The sequence below is a fragment of the Chiloscyllium plagiosum genome, chromosome 12 (genome assembly GCF_004010195.1).
Source record: "Chiloscyllium plagiosum isolate BGI_BamShark_2017 chromosome 12, ASM401019v2, whole genome shotgun sequence".
Classification (NCBI taxonomy): Eukaryota; Metazoa; Chordata; class Chondrichthyes; order Orectolobiformes; family Hemiscylliidae; genus Chiloscyllium; species Chiloscyllium plagiosum.
In genome coordinates, this window is record NC_057721.1 from 45,094,073 (window position 1) to 45,111,661 (window position 17,589).

The 17,589-nt window shown below is 41.8% G+C and overlaps 1 protein-coding gene across 2 annotated transcripts in view; it reads left to right on the forward strand.

The window, feature by feature from the left end:
- The window catches only part of man1a2 (mannosidase, alpha, class 1A, member 2), a 132,783-nt gene that overhangs the window by 23,053 nt on the left and 92,141 nt on the right, over nt 1-17,589 (forward strand). For both annotated transcript variants that reach the window (XM_043700936.1, XM_043700938.1), the window contains exons 2-3: nt 8,166-8,421; nt 16,626-16,722. In XM_043700936.1, coding sequence (XP_043556871.1) covers nt 8,166-8,421; nt 16,626-16,722 — 353 coding nt within the window. The remainder of the gene's footprint in view (nt 1-8,165; nt 8,422-16,625; nt 16,723-17,589) is intronic.

Sequence of the window (17,589 nt, forward strand, 5' to 3'; positions counted from 1 at the left end):
TCCTTAACCTCCTTCCACCTATCGCATTCCCAACGCCCCTCCCCCATGTCTCTCCTCCCTACCTTTTATCTCGCCTGCTTGGCACACCTTGCTCATTCCTGAAGAAGGGCTCATGCTCGAAACATCGATTCTCCTGCTCCTTGGGTGCTGCCTGACCTGCTGTGCTTTTCCAGCACCACTGTACTCCCCATCTGATCAAGATCCTGTTGTAATCTGAGGTAACCTTCTTTGCTGTCCACTACACTTCCAATTTTGGTGTCATCTTCAAACTTACTAACTATACCTCTTATGCTCTCATCCAAATCGATGGGGGGCTCTTCATCTAAGTCAACCATGACAAGAAGCTGTGGGGAGTGTCACATGTCTGAGAGATGTGTGCCTCACAGGAGTATGATTTGGAGATGCAGGTGTTGGACTGGGGTGTATAAAGTTTTAAAAAAAAATCACACACCACCAGGTTATAGTCCAACAGGTTTAATTGGAAGCACTAGCTTTTGAACGTCGCTCCTTCATCAGGTGGTTGGTATGATGGTGTTCAACTCGGCAAGGATATTGGTTACTTTTGGTGAATATTTAAGGAGGAAGCAATTTTGAAAAGGGTCAAATTACCTCTTAATCTTGTCCTACATCACAGAGGGCACAAGTTCAAGTCCCATCAACTCCAGAGGTGTATCATCACACTTTTGAACAGGTTGATTAAAAGTATCTATACAACACATTCACTTTTTGTTTAAAATTTTTCACTTACTCATGATGAAAATTTGCAAAAATACCAATAAAAGGGCAAACCTACCTTTTATACTGTATGAGAGGAGACAGTTCATTGGTTGGCAAGTGTACTCTGGTAAAGGCATTGCCAAGGAGAAAACTGCACTGAATGACTGTTAACTGCCAGGCTATATTTAGATTTCAGACCAGGTAGGTTGACTCGAGTCAGGGAATTATCCTGAGAAATGAATCTTTGAATAGTTGTCATCTGTTCTGTTGAGTTTAAATGGACACAGTACATGCACTTCCTTTCTGTTTACACAGAATAGGGCTCTGTGTATTAATATATGTAGCTTCCGGTACACATAAGTGGATCATGCTGCAAACCCACTCTGTTTATCAGCAAATAATGTCCAGTTGTAGTATCTCATCTAAAGTTGGACACAGAGTTTGTATGCAAGGAACTGGTTTGTACAGTCAATACCTTATCACAAACGGCTGAAGAGATATGCTGTTTAATTTTTCATTTTGCAGTTTCATTTTGCTATTGCATATTAGTGACATGAAGCAGCTGTCTTCATCTATTGCTCAAATGTCTGAGAGTCCTGAGGTAGTCTATTCAACATTCAGGACCAAAAGTGACTTCCTAAAGGCCTTTCATGAGATTGCACAAGAAATGCAGCAAGAACAAATTTGATCAGGGTAGCCGTTATCCTGCAGGATGGCTTTGAAGCACTCTATTACAGAATCAAGTTTATAACTCAAAATGCCCAGTTCTTGCAAATATCCTTGCTGGATTCAATAAGGAACCTGTCTTCAATGGTATATTTCCAAAAGGGAGGAGATGTGTTTGCTATATTGAATTTGCGGCTGCATGTATGAATTTCCATGCATGTCTTAACGTGCTCCATTCTGTGCTCAAGTTCGCATTTGAAATGGCACAATCAAATGAGCTCCCTTTCCATGATATCCTAGTTATGAAATCAGCCAGAGGGTTCTCTATTGGTGTCTACTGCAAACTTACCTTCGTAGGTTAGTATACCAATTGGAATTCAAGTGGTTGTATATGCTTGTAAATTGGCCTTTTCAGCAATCTCATAGACAGCAATTTATGCACTATTCAAACTTAATATTGAAAAATGTTAATTTGTTCGCTTAGGCAAAAGAATTAAAAAGCAAAGTATCACTTAAACCGAGAATGTGGAAATCTGATTTAGGTGTCCTCTTGTGAGAGTCAAAATTTTGTATTTGGTAGAGCACATCGTTCAGAAGGTTAATTAGATGCTATCCCTTATTGTGAGAGCAATTGAACAGGTGAAAGATGGCACCTGAGGAGTGATGACTTCGTTGTTGGCAAAGCGCTGGTGGAAGGCTTATAGACTCTCCAAGCTATGTTTTATTGTTATCTTTAAAACTATTCAATGCTGCCGGATCATGACAGCAGTGCAAGATTTTCATTATATTTTACTGTATTTTCAAAGTATTTTATACATGACAGTAAAATCATTCATTCTTTTCACTTAATTTCTTTCATTCTTTCATTTTATTTCATTCACTGTGTACGTCTGGTTGTCTTATCCAAAATAAAATGTAAATGTGTTTGAGGTGTTTCAGAGGAGATTTATTGGATTGATACCTGAATGAGAAGGATTGTCTTATGAGGAAAGGTTCAGCAGGCTGGGCTTGTTTCCACAGACAGAAGAGGATGTATGAGGTTACTTGATTGAGATGAGCAAAATCCTGCATGGTCTTGACAAAGTGGATGTGGAAGATGAGTTTGATCTTGTGGGGTGGTCCGGGATGAGGTGCCACTGTTATAAAATAGGAGTCAGACTAACCATTGCAACACTGTACTACAATTCAGTACTTTGTATTTGCTGCTGACCATGGTCGTCACTCCATTCTGGACATTGATCGCAGATTTGATTGCCTATTGAAGCACATTGTTTGAGCCATGAAGTGTGACCCTGAGTTTTTATTCCAAGCACCGAGTTGGTTTATTTCCTACCCTATCCCCACTATGATTTTTCTGTCAATGGCCATGTATGTGATTCTAATAACAGTTAATAGAAGTTTGAGGTTCAACACTTTGTTTTTACTTGGGCACTTTGCAGCTTTCTGAACTCACATTAAATTCAGATCAAAAGTGCAAACAACTGCCCCCATTCTTTTCAGGTGTATGTGATGGTCCTAGTTTTCTGTACCTATCTTTTGTTCCTTTACTTGTCTTCTCATTTAAGCTCTTCTGCCTCCAGGTTATTTTTAACTTCACTATTTTTTGGTCTCTCTACCCATCTCCCTGCTTCCCTTTCACTTGCAAATCATCCATACATCTGTTACTTTTACCCAATTCTCATAAAAATACTTTGTTACAATTGAACCTACATCTTTATCTGGAGGTAACATGCTCGGCAGTATGTCTGACTGTGTTTGAGACAGTAGCAGTAGCGTTGAAGAATTTGAAACAAAAACAAAATTGCTGGAGAAACTCAGCAGGTCTTCCAGTATCTACCAATTCTGAAGGAAATAGCTGAAGGGAGTAAGGCAAAAGATGGGAAATTACAGGCCAATTAGCCTGATCTCAGTCATTGATTAAAATCCTGGAATCTGTTGTGAAGGATCTGGTTTCTAAATACTTGGAAGTTGCATGGTAAAATAGGGTAAAGTCAGCATGGTTTCATCAAGGGGAGGTCATGTCTGACAAATCTGTTAAACTTCTTTGAGGAGGTAATGAGCACATTCGACCAAGTAGAGACAATGGATGTTGGCTACTTGGACTTCAAGAAGACAGGTGAGGTGCCGGAAGACTGGAGGTTGGCAAATGTGGTGCCACTGTTGAAGAAGGGCAATAAAAACAAGCCAGGGAACTATAGACCGGTAAGCCTGACCTTGGTGGAGGGCAAGTTGTTGGAGGGAATCCTGAGGGACAGGATGTATATGTATTTGGAAAGGCAAGGACTGATTAGGGATAGTCAACATGGCTTTGTGCGTGGGAAATGTCTCACAAACTTGATTGAGATTTTTGAAGAGGTAATAAAGAAAATTGATGAGGGCAGAGCAGTAGATGTGATCTGCATGGACTTCAGTAAGGCGTTCGACAATGTTGCCTATGGGAGACTGATTAGCAAGGTTAGATCTCATGGAATACAGGGAGAACTAGCCATTTGGATACAGAACTGGCTCAAAGGTAGAAGACAGAGGGTGGTGGTGGAGGGTTGTTTTTCAGACTGGAGGCCTGTGACCAGTGGAGTGCCACAAGGATCTGTGCTGGGTCCTCTACTTTTTGTCATTTACATAAATGATTTGGTATAGTTAGTAAGTTTGCAGATGACACCAAAATTGGAGGTGTAGTGTACACCGAAGAGGGTTATCTCAGATTACAACAGATGGGCCAATGGGCTGAGAAGTGGCAGATGCACATTTAATTCAGATAAATACAAGGTGTGCATTTTGGGGAAGCAAATCTTAGCAGGACTTATACATTTGATGGTAAGGTCCTGGGGAGTTGCTGAACAAAGAGACCTTGGAGTGCAGGTTCATAGCCCCTTGAAAGTGGAGTCGCAGGTAGATAGGATGATGAAGAAGGCGTTTGGTATGCTTACCTTTGTTCTGGAGTAGAGTGGTGCTGGAAAAGCACAGCAGTTCAGGCAGCATCCAAGGAGCAGGAAAATCGACGTTTTGGGCAAAAGCCCTTCATAAGGAATACCTTATAGAGAGAGGAGGAAAACTTCTTCAAGTTTTCCTCCAAATCGCCTGAATCGCGATTTTCCTGTTCCTCGGATGCTGCCTGAGCTGCTGTGGTTTTCCAGCACCACTTTACTCCAGAATCTGGTTTCCAGCATCTGCAGTCATTGTTTTTACCTATGCTTTCCTTTATTGGTCAGAGTATTGAGTACAGGAGTTAGGAGGTCATGTTGCAGCTGTACAGGACATTGGTTAGGCCACTGTTGGAATATTGCATGCAATTCTGGTCTCCTTCCTATTGGAAAGATGTCGTGAAACTTGAAAAGGTTCAGAAAAGATTTACAAGGATGTTGCCAGGGTTGGAGGATTTAAACTATAGGGAGAGGGTGAACAGGTTGGAGCTGTTTTCCCTGGAGCGTCAGAGGCTGAGGGGTAACCTTATGGAGGTTTATAAAGTTATGAGGGGCATGGGTAAGATAAATAGACAAAGTCTTTTCCCTGGGATCGGGGAGTCCAGAACTAGAGGGCATAGGTTTAGGGTGCGAGGGGAAAGATATAAAAGAGACCGAAGGGGCAACATTTTCATGCAGAAGGTGGTACATGTATGAAATAAGCTGCGAGAGGAAGTGGTGGAGGCTGGTACAATTGCAACATTTAAGAGGCATTTGGATGGGAATATGAATAGGAGGGTTTGGAGGGATATGGGCTGGGAGCTGGCAGGTGGGACTAGATTGGGTTGGGATATCTGGTCGGCATGAACAGGTTGGACCAAGGGTCTGTTTCCATGCTGTACATCTCTATGACTCTAAGGTCTTTGACAAGGTTCCACACAGGAGGCTGCCGAGTAAGATCAGACCCAACGGTGTTAGAGGGAAGGTACTGCAATGGATAGAAGATTGACTGTCTGCCAGACAGCCAAGAGCGGGGGAAAATAGGGTCCTTCTTAGGCTGGCAGCTGTTGACTAGTGATGTTCCGCAATGGTCAGTGTTATATCCCAACTTTTACTTTCTACATTAATGATGTAGATGAAGGAACTGAGGGAATTCTGGCTAGGTTTGCAGATGATACAAAGGTACGTGGGGGCGCAAGTAATATTGAGGCTGCAGAAGGATTTAGACAGGTTGGAAGAGTGGGCAAAGAAGTGGCAGATGGAGTACAATGTGGGAAAGTGAGAGGTCGTGCTGTTTGGTCGGAAGAATAGAGGCATAGACTATTTTCTAAATGGGGATAAAATTCAAAAATCTGAAGTCCAAAGGGACTTGGGAGTCCTAGTCCAGGCTTCTCTGAAGGTTAACTTGTAGGTTGGGTCAATAGTTAAGATAGTGACGATGCCGTTTATTTTGAGAGGACTTGAACATAAAAGCAGGGATGTACTTCTGAGGCTTTGTAAGGCTCTGGTCAGGCCACATTTAGAATATTGTGAACAGTTTTGGCCACATATCTCAGGAAGGGTATACTGGCCCTTGAGTATGTCCAGAGAGGATTCAGGAGAATGATCCCAGGAATGAAAGGCTTAACATATGGAGGAACCTTTGAAGACCCTGGGTCTATATTCAATGGAGTTTAAAAGGATGAGGGGTATCTAATTGAAACTTGCTGAATGGCCTGGATAGAGTAGACATTGGGAAGATATAGAATCTCATAGAATCCCTAAAGTGTGGAAGCGTGGCATTCTGCCCAAGAAGTTCACACTGACCCTCTGAAGAGCAACCCGCCCAGACCCATTCCCGTATCCTATTACTCTACATTTTCCCCTGACTAATGTGTGTAACCTGCAAATCCCTGAACACTATGGGCAATTTAGCATGGTCAGCTCACTAACTTGCACATCTTTGGACTGTGGGAGGAAGTGCACACAGACATGGGAAGAACATGCAAACTTCACATAGACAATCGCCTGAAGGTTGAAATCGAACTTGAGTCCCTGGCACTATGAGGCAGCAGTGCTAACCACTGAGTGACTGTGTCCACTCTCCCAACCTGTCTAAATCCTTCTGCAGTGTCCTCACCGCCTCCATACAACCTGTCCCTCCCCAATCTTTATATCATCTGCAAACCTAGCCAGAATGCCCTCAGTTCCTGCTTCTAGATCATTATGTGACATAACACTGACAATTGCGAAATACCATAGTTACTAGCTGCCATCCTGAGAAGGGCCCTTTTTTCTCCACTCTGTTTTCTGCCACAGCCAATCTTCTATCCACGCTAGTGGATGTTTCCATTAGCAAGAGAGACTATGTCCCAAGGCATAACCTCAGAATAAAGGGCTGCCCCTTTAGAACAGACATGAGAAACATCTTCAGCCAGACAGTGGTGAACCTATGGAGTTCGTTGCCACAAAAGACTGTGGAGGCCCGGTCAGCGAGTATATTTAACATGGAGGTAGGTTCTTGATTGTCAAGGGAATCAAAGGTTGCAGGGAGAAATCGGGAGAATGAGGTTGAGAAATTTATCAGCCATGATTGAATGGCAGAGCAGACTTGATGGGCCGAATGGTCTAATTTCTGCTCCTCTGTCTTATAGGTCTGGTACCCTTTGTTCAGAACTTGAATTTGGGGTGCTACTAGTGTGTAGGCTGTCAAAATTCCCAGGTCCCAAATCAGTGTTGAGAATGTCTGATTGTAAACCGTTGTGCTTTAAATGTCCATCGTTTCCAAGAAACAAGTTGGAGTCTCAATGTTGGCTAATCAGCATTTCAATCTGGATAACAGGGCCCATGTGGTTCAGGTTGCCTTGGTGATACACGTTGGGAGATAATTTTGTAAGATATCCCTCCGAGCACTCCAGACATGGTTAGTCTGCCAGCACTTGCAAGAGATAAGCAACCATTGCCAACATGAAGCTGCAACTCACCATTCAGTAATATTGTTGGTATCTCTTGTTAGATTGAAAAGACCAAATTCATGGGTTAAAAGAAGACAAAATTTTGCCTTGTTTACATTTAATAGTATAATCTCTGGGGTGGAAGTATTGAGTCTTGAAGAAGGGTTACACCTGAAATGTTGACCTCTCCACCACCTGATGCTGCATGGCTTGCTGCGTTCTTCCAGCCTCCTCCTCGTCTACCTTGGATTCCAGCATCCTGCAGTTTTTTTTTGCCTTTAACCAGGAGTGTTTCTTGCATGTTCAGTTGTTTTTAAAACTGTCATTGTATTCGTATGTATGTATATTTGTATATTTCTTGCTCATTAAAGTGTGACATGATTCCTCAATGGTTAGCACCGCTGGCTCACAGTGCCAGGGAATCAGATTCGATTCCAGCCTTGGGCGATTGTGTAAAGTTTGCTTATTCTCCTAGTGTCTGCATGGGTTTCCTTCAGGTGCTTGAGTCCAAAAGATGTGCAGTTTAGGTGGATGGGCCATGCTAAATTGCCCATAATGTCCATGGATGAGCAGGCTAGGTGGATTAGCCATGGAACAATGCAGGGATAGGGTAGGTGGGTGGACCTGGGTGGAATGCTCTTCGGAAGGTCAGTGTGGACTCAATGGGCTGAATGGTTTGCTCCCTTTCAGTAGGGATTCAGAGATTCTATGGTAAAATATCTTGTATATGGATATAGCCTCAAAGTTGAGTTTTGGCTTCTTGTGAACGTATTAATATCTTAAGTTTTGCAGCAACCATCTTTACTGTTTAAAATCCTAACCTTTTGAATGTTGCAGTTTGAGTTTAAGTTTAACACTTAAATTCTGAAATCGCAGTTAGTTGCAAGCTATTGTTGTTTTATATTTTCATAATGATAGATCTGTCCAATATCTTTTCTGAATTCCTTAGAGATGAAGAGGAGCAGCTTCGCAAAATGATTAGGGCAGATCATGAGAGGGCGCTTGAAGAGGCTAAGGAGAAACTGAAAAAATCCAAAGATCAGATTCGTGCTGAAATTCAGACAGAAAAAAACCGTGTGAAACAAGATATGAAAAAAAGAGAAGGCAAACAACTGCCACATGTTCCTATCCCAAAACTTGTGGGAATCAATAATGGGGACCCAGGTGATCCAGACACGAGAGAGAAACAAGAGAAGATTAAAGAGGTATTTGGGAAGACTGGGTGGTATATTGCTTAAATTGGAATGAGTGTTTTTTAAAATCAGTTTTACTCTAAATATGAAACATCTCTTACCTTTACCTAAGGATGACCATGAACTGTATTGAATAATATTGCTTTAGTGTCTACACATATTGAGTGTGGGTATTTTCTCATCAGCTTTTCAGAGATGTTACTGCACAACTCCGTGGAAAGTGGGATCTGAACGCAGGCCTCCTGGCCCTAAGAAAGGGATACCACCACTTCACGACAAGAGCCCCTAAGTGTATTGAACACTGTATGAGTGGTGTAATTTGTGGCTCGGTTAGAAGTGCTGTCACCTTCATGTTGGAATGTTGTGGGTTTCCACCTGCTCCAGAAACTTGAGCCAGATAATAGGCATAACCTAGCACAGTACTGAGTGAAAACCAAAAAAAGAGAAACTCAGCAGATCTGGCAGCGTTTGGAGGGGGAGAGTTAATATTTCTAACCCTAGTATGACTCTTAAGAATGCAGCATTTTGCTTTTATCGAAGAATTGCAGCATTGGAAGAAGTGCTAATTTCTTAGTGTCTTCCCACTGCTGGAGATGTTAAACCATGGTCCTATTTGCTCCCTCAATTGTATGTAAAACATTTCATGATATTGTTTAAACAGCAGAGAAGTTTATTTCCGAGTCCTTGCCAATATTTATCCATCAAGCAGCATCACTAAAATAAATTGGGTCAGAAATTACTGTAGCTAGTGACTAACTTTATTTAATTTCAGTGACCACTTGCATGGACGTTGCTGTAAATTAGAGATTCAAATGATGTGGTGCTTTTCAAAGGGCAAACAGCTACGTAATTCTTTGATTCTTGTTTGCTGTTGTTTGGTTTAGTTTAGTTGTAATAACTGTTTTGTAGGTTAACTGTTGCATAGTGTGATAATAGTCATTATCTGAAGACGAGGGAGAGGGAGCTCGTACAACAAGGATCATTGTTTTTTGAACCTGGACAACAGTGATGCTGGATATTGTGTTTATGAAACATGGCAAGGATTTTCTTGGTATTTCCCTTAAGTCATAGAGACATAGCGATGTACAGCACAGAAACAGACCCTTTGGTCATGCTGATCAGGTATCCTAAATTAATCTCGTCCCATTTCCCTCTAAACCCTCCCTATTCATATACCCATCCAGATGCCTTTTAAATGTTGCAATTCTACCAGTCTGTCACTTCCTCTGACAGCTCATTCTGTACACACACCACCCTTTGTGTGAAAAAGATGCATACTTTGAAACAAAAATTGGAAAAGGTCCTTTTTAAAACCTTTCCCTCCTCTCCGCCCAACCCAGGGAAAAGATTTTCCCTAACACATCCTGAAGATTAAATAATTTTTGAATGAATTGAATATCTTTATATAATTTCAATTTAAATGCTATCTACAATGTAAAGCCCATGCAGTCATCATTCTCTAAAATTAATTGAAGATAAAAGTAATGAATAGATTTTCGCAGTATTTAAAAATAGTGGAACTTCAAGTGTTATTTCTAACAAGGTTTAATATTTTTATCATTTCAGGCATCTAAAATCTCTTGAACAATTTTTAACAATGCACAGCAAACAAGCAATTTACTTTGCAAAGTTTAATTTTTATATTTCATTCTCAATCTCATACAATATCGATATTGTGATCATCAAATGGTAAATATTGCTATCAATATTCTGTATGCAAAATGTCACCTCATGGAACTGACAAAACTATTTTGTATTCCTGAAAGAAAAAATGTGGTGATCAAATTTTGGTTTTAAAAAAAACTTGGCTTATGAAGGGTAAAGGATACTGAATTTACTTATCTAGCAATGCTAATCTGTTGCCACTGGAATGGATTTGATTTTGAATGCTTCACTTTTGTTAGTTTTTAAACTAAGACCTCTTGTCATTACTTGTTTTTGGCACCTATGACATTTGATTTAGTTGGATGACTAAGTTCTATTGAATTAAAGCTAAAATTAAATTCTGAATCCTTCTATATGGTATTGGAGGACTGTGATGCTAAATTTATTAATGCCTGTTATTGCACTATTTAGTTCAGCATAATCCAGTTAAAGTAATTTTAATAAAGAAAATAAATAAAAGATGGATTAGGATTTCACACTAATTCTACATAATAAGATTTGAAATAGGAGCAAGATTAAGCCAGATACACCCTCCTGCCACTCCTGTCAGTCAAAAAGATATTCCCATATTGCTTGATGACCTTAATGCCCAGAAATCTTTCAATTGTCTTGATTGCACATAGCAACAAGCATCCACAGCCCACTTGAGTAGAAAATTGCAGCAATTCGTAACTTTCTGAATGACAGATTCACGAATGGCCAAACTCTAATCTTCAGGTCAAGCCGGAGATCTTGAAGCTGCAACTGTGGGAAACAGCTTTGAACATTACCTTGTTAAGGCTTCTATGGATTTTGTATGTTTCAGTTGTATCCTATCTCATTCTTCTTAAGCGAAAATATCCTCCTTCAACTCAAGGTCTCCTCTATAGGACAACCTACTTATCTCTTGAATCAGTTGTATAAACCTTCTTTGCACTCGGTTTAAGGCAGGTTTCATATTTATTAAATAAGAGAGCATGTCAGAAATAGTCACCAGATCTGGCAGAAAGTCTGGAATGAAAAACAGTTCATATTTTTAATGTGATGTTTTGTTTCTACTGCTCTTAAAAATTTTCTTAACCTAGTTCTAATGTCCTCTCTGCATAAAATAGGAAAAATCCAATTCAGCAAATTACAATTCCATTAGTCTTCAGCAAAGTTAAGGGAAGTGTGATTAATGGTGCTTGTAAATATGAGTTACACATCAAGAACAAGTGCACTGTCGGTTGAGTTCTACAGAGCCATTCTACATGGAGAAAGTGAGGACTGCAGATGCTGGGAGATGAGTGTCGAAAAGTGTGGGACTGGAAGAGCACAACTGGTCAGGCAGCATCTGAAAAGCTTGAATCGATGTTTCAAGCATAAGCCTTTCATCAGGAAATTAGTCTTGTGGCCCAAGGGGGCTGATAGATAGATGGGAGTGTGGTAGGATGGGGGGAAGGTAGCTGGGAATGTGATAGGTAGTTAAAGGTGGGGGTGAAGATGATCACTCTGAGAGGAGGGTGGAATGGATCGGTGGGAAGGAAGGTGGACAGGTAGGACAGTTCAAGAGGGCGGTGCTGAGTTGGAAGGTTGGATCTGGGATAAGGTTGGGGGAGGGGAAATGAGGAAACTGGTGAAATCCACAGTGATCCCATGTGGTAAGAGGGTCCCAAGGCGGAAGATGAGGCGTTCTTCCTCCAGGCGTCGGGTGGTCAGACTTTCATATCCTTGGCAGAATGGAGGGGGAGTTGAAGTGTTTGGCCACAGGGCGGTGGGGTTGTTTAGTGCAGATGTTTCAGAAATGTTCTCTGAAGCATTCTGCAAGTTGGTGTCCTGTCTCCCCGTTGTAGAGGAGACCACATTGGGAACAACGGGCACAGTAGATGATGTGTTTGGAAGTACAGATAAATCTCTATCAGGTGTGGAAGGATCCTTTTGGCATCTTGGATGGAGGGAAGGGGGAGAGGTATGCGCAGGTTTTGAACTACTTGCGGTGGCCAAACAAGGGAGTTGCGGAGGGAATGGTCTTTCCAAAATACAGGAGTGAGGAGGGAAATATCTCCCTGGTAGTGGGGTCTGTTTGTAGGTGGCGGAAATGGCGGAGGATGATGTGATGTATCTGGAGGTTGGTGGGATGGAAGGTGTGGATGGGGGGGGAGTCTGTCTTTGTTGTGATTGGAGGGTTGGGGTTCAAGGGCAGAGGTGCAGGAAGTGAAGGAGATGTGTTGGAGGGCAAGATCAACACTGGGACGGGAAATTGCAGTCATTGAAGAAGGAGGCCATCTGGGATGTTCTGTGGTGGAATTGCTCCTCCTGGAAACAGATGCGGCAGACGTGGAGGAATTGGGAATAAGGGATAACGTTTTTACAGGAGGCAGGATGAGAGGTGGTGTAGTCCAGGTAGCTGAGGGAGTCAGTGGATTTGTAGATATTCGTGTTGAGTCGGTCACAGGAAATTGAGTTGGAGAGGTCCAGGTGTGGTTGGTGCATGTCTGAGATGGTCCAGGTGAACTACAGGTCATGGTGGAAAGTGTTTGTGAAGTTGATGAGCACGAGGTGGCACCAATACAGTCATTGAAAAGTGAGGAATGGTGCCGGTGTAGCTGCAAATGTTGGATTGTTCCACGTACCCAGCGAAGAGGCTCCCATAGCTGGGGTCATGTAGGTGCCCATGGCTACCCCTTTGCTCTGAAAGAAGAGAGAGGATTCAAAGGAGAAATTGTTGAGAGTGAGGACCAGTTCAGCCAATCGAATGAAAGTGTCAGTGGAGGAGTACTGGTTTGGTCGGCGTGAGAGGAAGAAACCAAGAGCTTGGAGGCAGTCATCATGGCGGATGGATGTGTACAGGGACTGGATGTCCATGGTGAAGATGAGGCATTTGGGGCCAGGAAATTGAAAGTCATGGAGGAGGTGAAGGGCGTGGGTGCTGTCTTGAATGTTGCTGGGGAGTTCCTGGACCATGGGGCACAGGACAGTGTTAAAGTATGCAGAGATAAGTTCATGGGCCAGGAAGAGACCAGAACAATGGGTCATCCGGGGCAATCAGGTTTGTGAATTTTGGGTAGGAGGTAGAACCGGTTGGAGGGGTTTCCCAGACTGAGTTTGGAGGCAGTGAGTGGTCCCCTGAGGTGTTGAGGTTATGGATGGTCTGGGAGATAATGATTTGGTGATGGGAGTTGAAGCTATGGTTGAGGAGTCAGTCGGAGGAGGTGTCCGCGAGTTGGTGCCTGGCTTCAACAATATTGAGGTCGATGTGCCAAACTACCACTGTCTCCTCCTCCTCTCTTTCCCCCCCCCTCCCCACCCCCTTCCTTGTCTGCAGGTTTAATGGTGATGTTGGGGAGTGAGTTGAGAGCTGCATATTGAGAAGTTGGAGTGGTGTGGTGGACAGGTTGAAGGAGGTCAATGTCAGGCTGGCAGTTGGAAATGAGATTGAGAGCGGGTAATAGATCAGCACAGGGAGTGTATTGGAGGCGGAAGGGTGAGTGGGAGTACAGATGGAAAAAGTGCAGAGGCGGCAGAAGAAGTGTTTGATGTTGCAAAGAGTTTCAAATTAATTGATTCAGGAGCATAGGGGGATGAAGTTGAGGCCTTTACTGAGGACTGATGGTCTTGGGGGGGGGGTGAAAACATGGCCGGTTTGGGAGCTATGACCTGGTGTGGGGCTTGAGCTGGAAGTGGGGGTGGAGACTGTCACTGGAGTGGGTGTGGTTGTGGGATCGTGGGTGATATCACAAATGGAAGTGATGCTCATCCTGGGGATCAGGGGAAGGGGGTGGCTTCAGTGGTATCCCCAGGAGTGGAAGTGACATGTGATGTAGGCGATATCGTCTGTGGTGTTCAAGTGAGTGACATCGGTGGAGGAAGTGGCTGCGGCGGCAGCAACTATGAGGACGACAGTAATGTGCCGAGTAGACTTCGCGTTGGTTTCAGCGGCGGTGGATCTTGTGGCAGTCGCGGAGGTGGCATGACTGGCAGTTGCTGCGGTCTGTGGGGCGGTGAGTTTGGAAGTGATGTCTTTGTTCGACACAGTGGTGAAGACTGGAACGGCTGCGTGGCTAATGGCATCCAAGCTAGTATCTAAGGCTCAACAATCTTAAGTTGTTTCATCAGTGATCTCCCTTCATCCTAAGATTAAAGTCGGGATATTTGCTGATGATTGGCAATGATCGGTTCAGTTTGCAGTTTCTCAGATAATGAAACATTCTGCACTCAAGTGTAGTATGACTGAGACATCATTCACAACCTTGCTGAGAAAGTGCCAGGCAGTGGCTAAATCTAACAAAGGAGTGTTTGACCATCTCCCCTGACATTGACTAGCTTTTGCCGTTACTGAAATCCTTGCCACAAAGTTCCTTGGAATCACCATTGACCAACTGACCAGAAATTCAGTGCGATCACCACATAAACAGTGGGGCTATAAGTGACTGTGGCTGCAAATCAAAGACAGGATATTCTGTGGGAAGTGAATCATTTGTGATTCTCCAAAGACTTTCACCACCTACAAGGTACATGCCAAGAATACTTTGGATCAATGCAGCTCCATCAGCCTTCAGGAAGTTCCATGACCAGGCATAGCAGCTTTATTGATCAGCACTTTGTATGCTGCAGTAACTTACCACAGTTTTGTCAGGCTACCTTCCAAGTCTGCAACCTGTATTGTTGAGAAAGGTGAGGGCACCAGTTACACTGGGACACTGCCACTCAAGGCTCCTTCCAAAGGGTCTACCATCTATCCTGACTTGGAAATACATTACATCTGCTGTGGTTATTATGTTTATCTTCTCTCAAATTTCTGTTATCAACCACACCAGTAGCAGCTGCCAAGTATCTCTAAGCAAGTAGCAAACGTTAAGGCCCCAACTTTGTTCCAGATCCCTTTCCTTTTATGAATCATGACGAGGTTCATTCATACCTGACTACTAACTGAATCTAAGCCATGATCTAACCTGAGGGATGTCTAGTGTCTCCAGCCAACTCTCTCACCTAATGCACTGTGATGCTTGCAGATTACAGCTCAACAACTTGGTCAGTGTTTCTTGAGTTGCAGGCACCAGCTGAAAATGCAGCCTCTGATTGCATTAGCTCCCATGCATTGCAGTTACTGCATGTCAGCAGGCTGTAATCCAATCTCTAAAACCTCTTTATTTTATATTTAATTAATTAAAAGTTTGCGTAATTAACTTTAACTCTAAAATCTATAAGTAAACTAATTAAGCAGAATAAATGACTTAAGTAAAGTATTAGTTTAGGTTTCTAGTTTAAAATAATTCTGCAATAATGAACATCAAGTGCATTTTTTCTTTTTGTTGCATTAAATTCCCATTCTCCAAGGGCACCATGTGTTTCCACTGTGGCTGTGAATATACTGGAATGGGACTAATAGACAATTTATTTATTTTTAAATAGAAGCTCCGAAGTAGTTTACATTATAGCAGATGTTAGATGGATGAGTGACTGATAAGCATATACGTCTAACTGCATGTATAAATAAAAGGATGATCTTTAATTAGCACACAGTATTGTTATTTTGTGTCTGTGTAACTGAGCATTTGGGCAAATCACTAAAGTGATTGAGATTGTCAGAAATAGCAGGGCTAGGCCATTCACTGAGATTGACACCTGATTGTGATCTCAACTTCCCTACTTAATCCCCTACATTATAGATCAATAAACTGTCTAACTCATCCTTAAATTCATTTTTTTTAGATTAGATTACTTACTATTGAATCAGTCGTCACTATTCTCATGGAAGTGAATTTCAAAGACCAGCAAACCTCTAAAAAGAGGAAAAATGCAACACTGCTTATTTTTAAACGGCACCCACAATTCTAGATATTCTCACAATCATAAGCATCCTTTCAGCATCTGCTAAATCAAGCCACCTCTCAGAATCCAGTACATTTCAATAAAATAACCTCTCATTTTCTGAATTCAAATGTGTATACCCCAACTTGACCTCTCCTCATAAGACCACCTCTTCATTTTTGTTTTGTTATTCTTTCATGAGACGTGAGTGCTCTTGGCAAGGCTAACATTTGTTCCCAATCCCTAATTACTTTTGAACTGAGCAAAGCCATTTAAAGAAGGTGGTTAAGAGTCAGCCACATTACTGTAGAACTGGAGTCATGTCTAAGTCAGACCTAATAAGCATGGCAGATTTCCTTTCCTTTCCTTGGGAATGAGTGAACCAAGTGAATTTTTATAACTGATAGTTTCATAGTTGCCATTTGATGAGATTAACTTTCAATTCCAGATTTATTAAAAGTAAATTAAAAATAAATTTAGACTTGTCATCAGAGCATTAGCCTATGCCTCTGAATTGCTAGTCAGTGATTTTATCGTTGTCTTTCCCAAGGAGTCAGGTTAGTGAACCTTCTCTGAACTTCTTTCATTGGAACTATTTCCCTTCTTGAATAAGGAGACCAAAACTCTGCACAGTACTGTATACTTTTACCAATGTCCTGTATAATTGGAGTCGCTTGGTGTTGAAATTTAAAATTGTTGGAATGTATTTTTATTTGTTCTTCATTTTGATTGCTGAAAGATTGTTAAATTAGCTCAAGATTTAATTTTTTTCCTTTTTGCAGATGATGAAGCATGCTTGGGACAACTACAGACAATATGCATGGGGGCACAATGAGTTAAAACCACTCTCCAGGAAGGGCCATACAACCAATATTTTTGGTGAGTATCTGGGTGTGAAATGTCTGTTGTCTGCATTACGTATAATCTTTTTGGTAGCATGGATAATATAAAGATTTGCTTTCAATTTGAGCACTGTAAAGGTTGACTGAGGTGTGATTTACCAAAGCACTGTGGATGCTGGTAATCTGAAATGAAAGCAAAATGCTGGAAATATTCATCAACCAATCAGCATCTGCAAAGAGAGAATTAAAGTTAGTGCTTCAAGTCAATGGCCTTTCATCATGAAAAGGCCTAACCTCTGAAACATTAGATTTACTTCTCTCCACAAATGATGCCTTAACCTGTATATTTCCAGGATTATCGACATTCATTTCAAATGTCCATTACATAGATGTGATTATTATGTTTTATAACTTGGTTTGTTTATAAGATATGCATCGTTTATTTAGGAAGGAAGAAACAAGGTAACTGGAGGTCTGTTAATGTGGCATTATTTGAGTGTGCAACTGATGGTTATCAAAAGTGAGTATGTACAGAATTGAACATAACCTTGTGACTTGAATCAGCTAAATAGTTTGGAAAAATAGTTCTGTTCACTTGTGTTAAAGAAAAGATGTTTGCATCAGAGGTGTGTTAAGAGCATTTTAAGGATTTTTCAGGAATGATGAATTTTAGCTGCTTGATTGTCTGGTCTGTTTTCTTTAGAATAGAAGAGGCTTTGTAGAGTGGATAGGATGAATTTATTTCTGTTGGCAGAGAGACCACTAACCTGGATATGGTGGGAGTGTAGGGGAGGGCAGGTGGAATTAGAGGAGAAGAGAGAATACATTTTACATAGTCAGTGGCAAGGTTAGAGGAGGACAAGAAAATATTGAAGGCGTTTGGTATGCTTTCCTTTATTGGTCA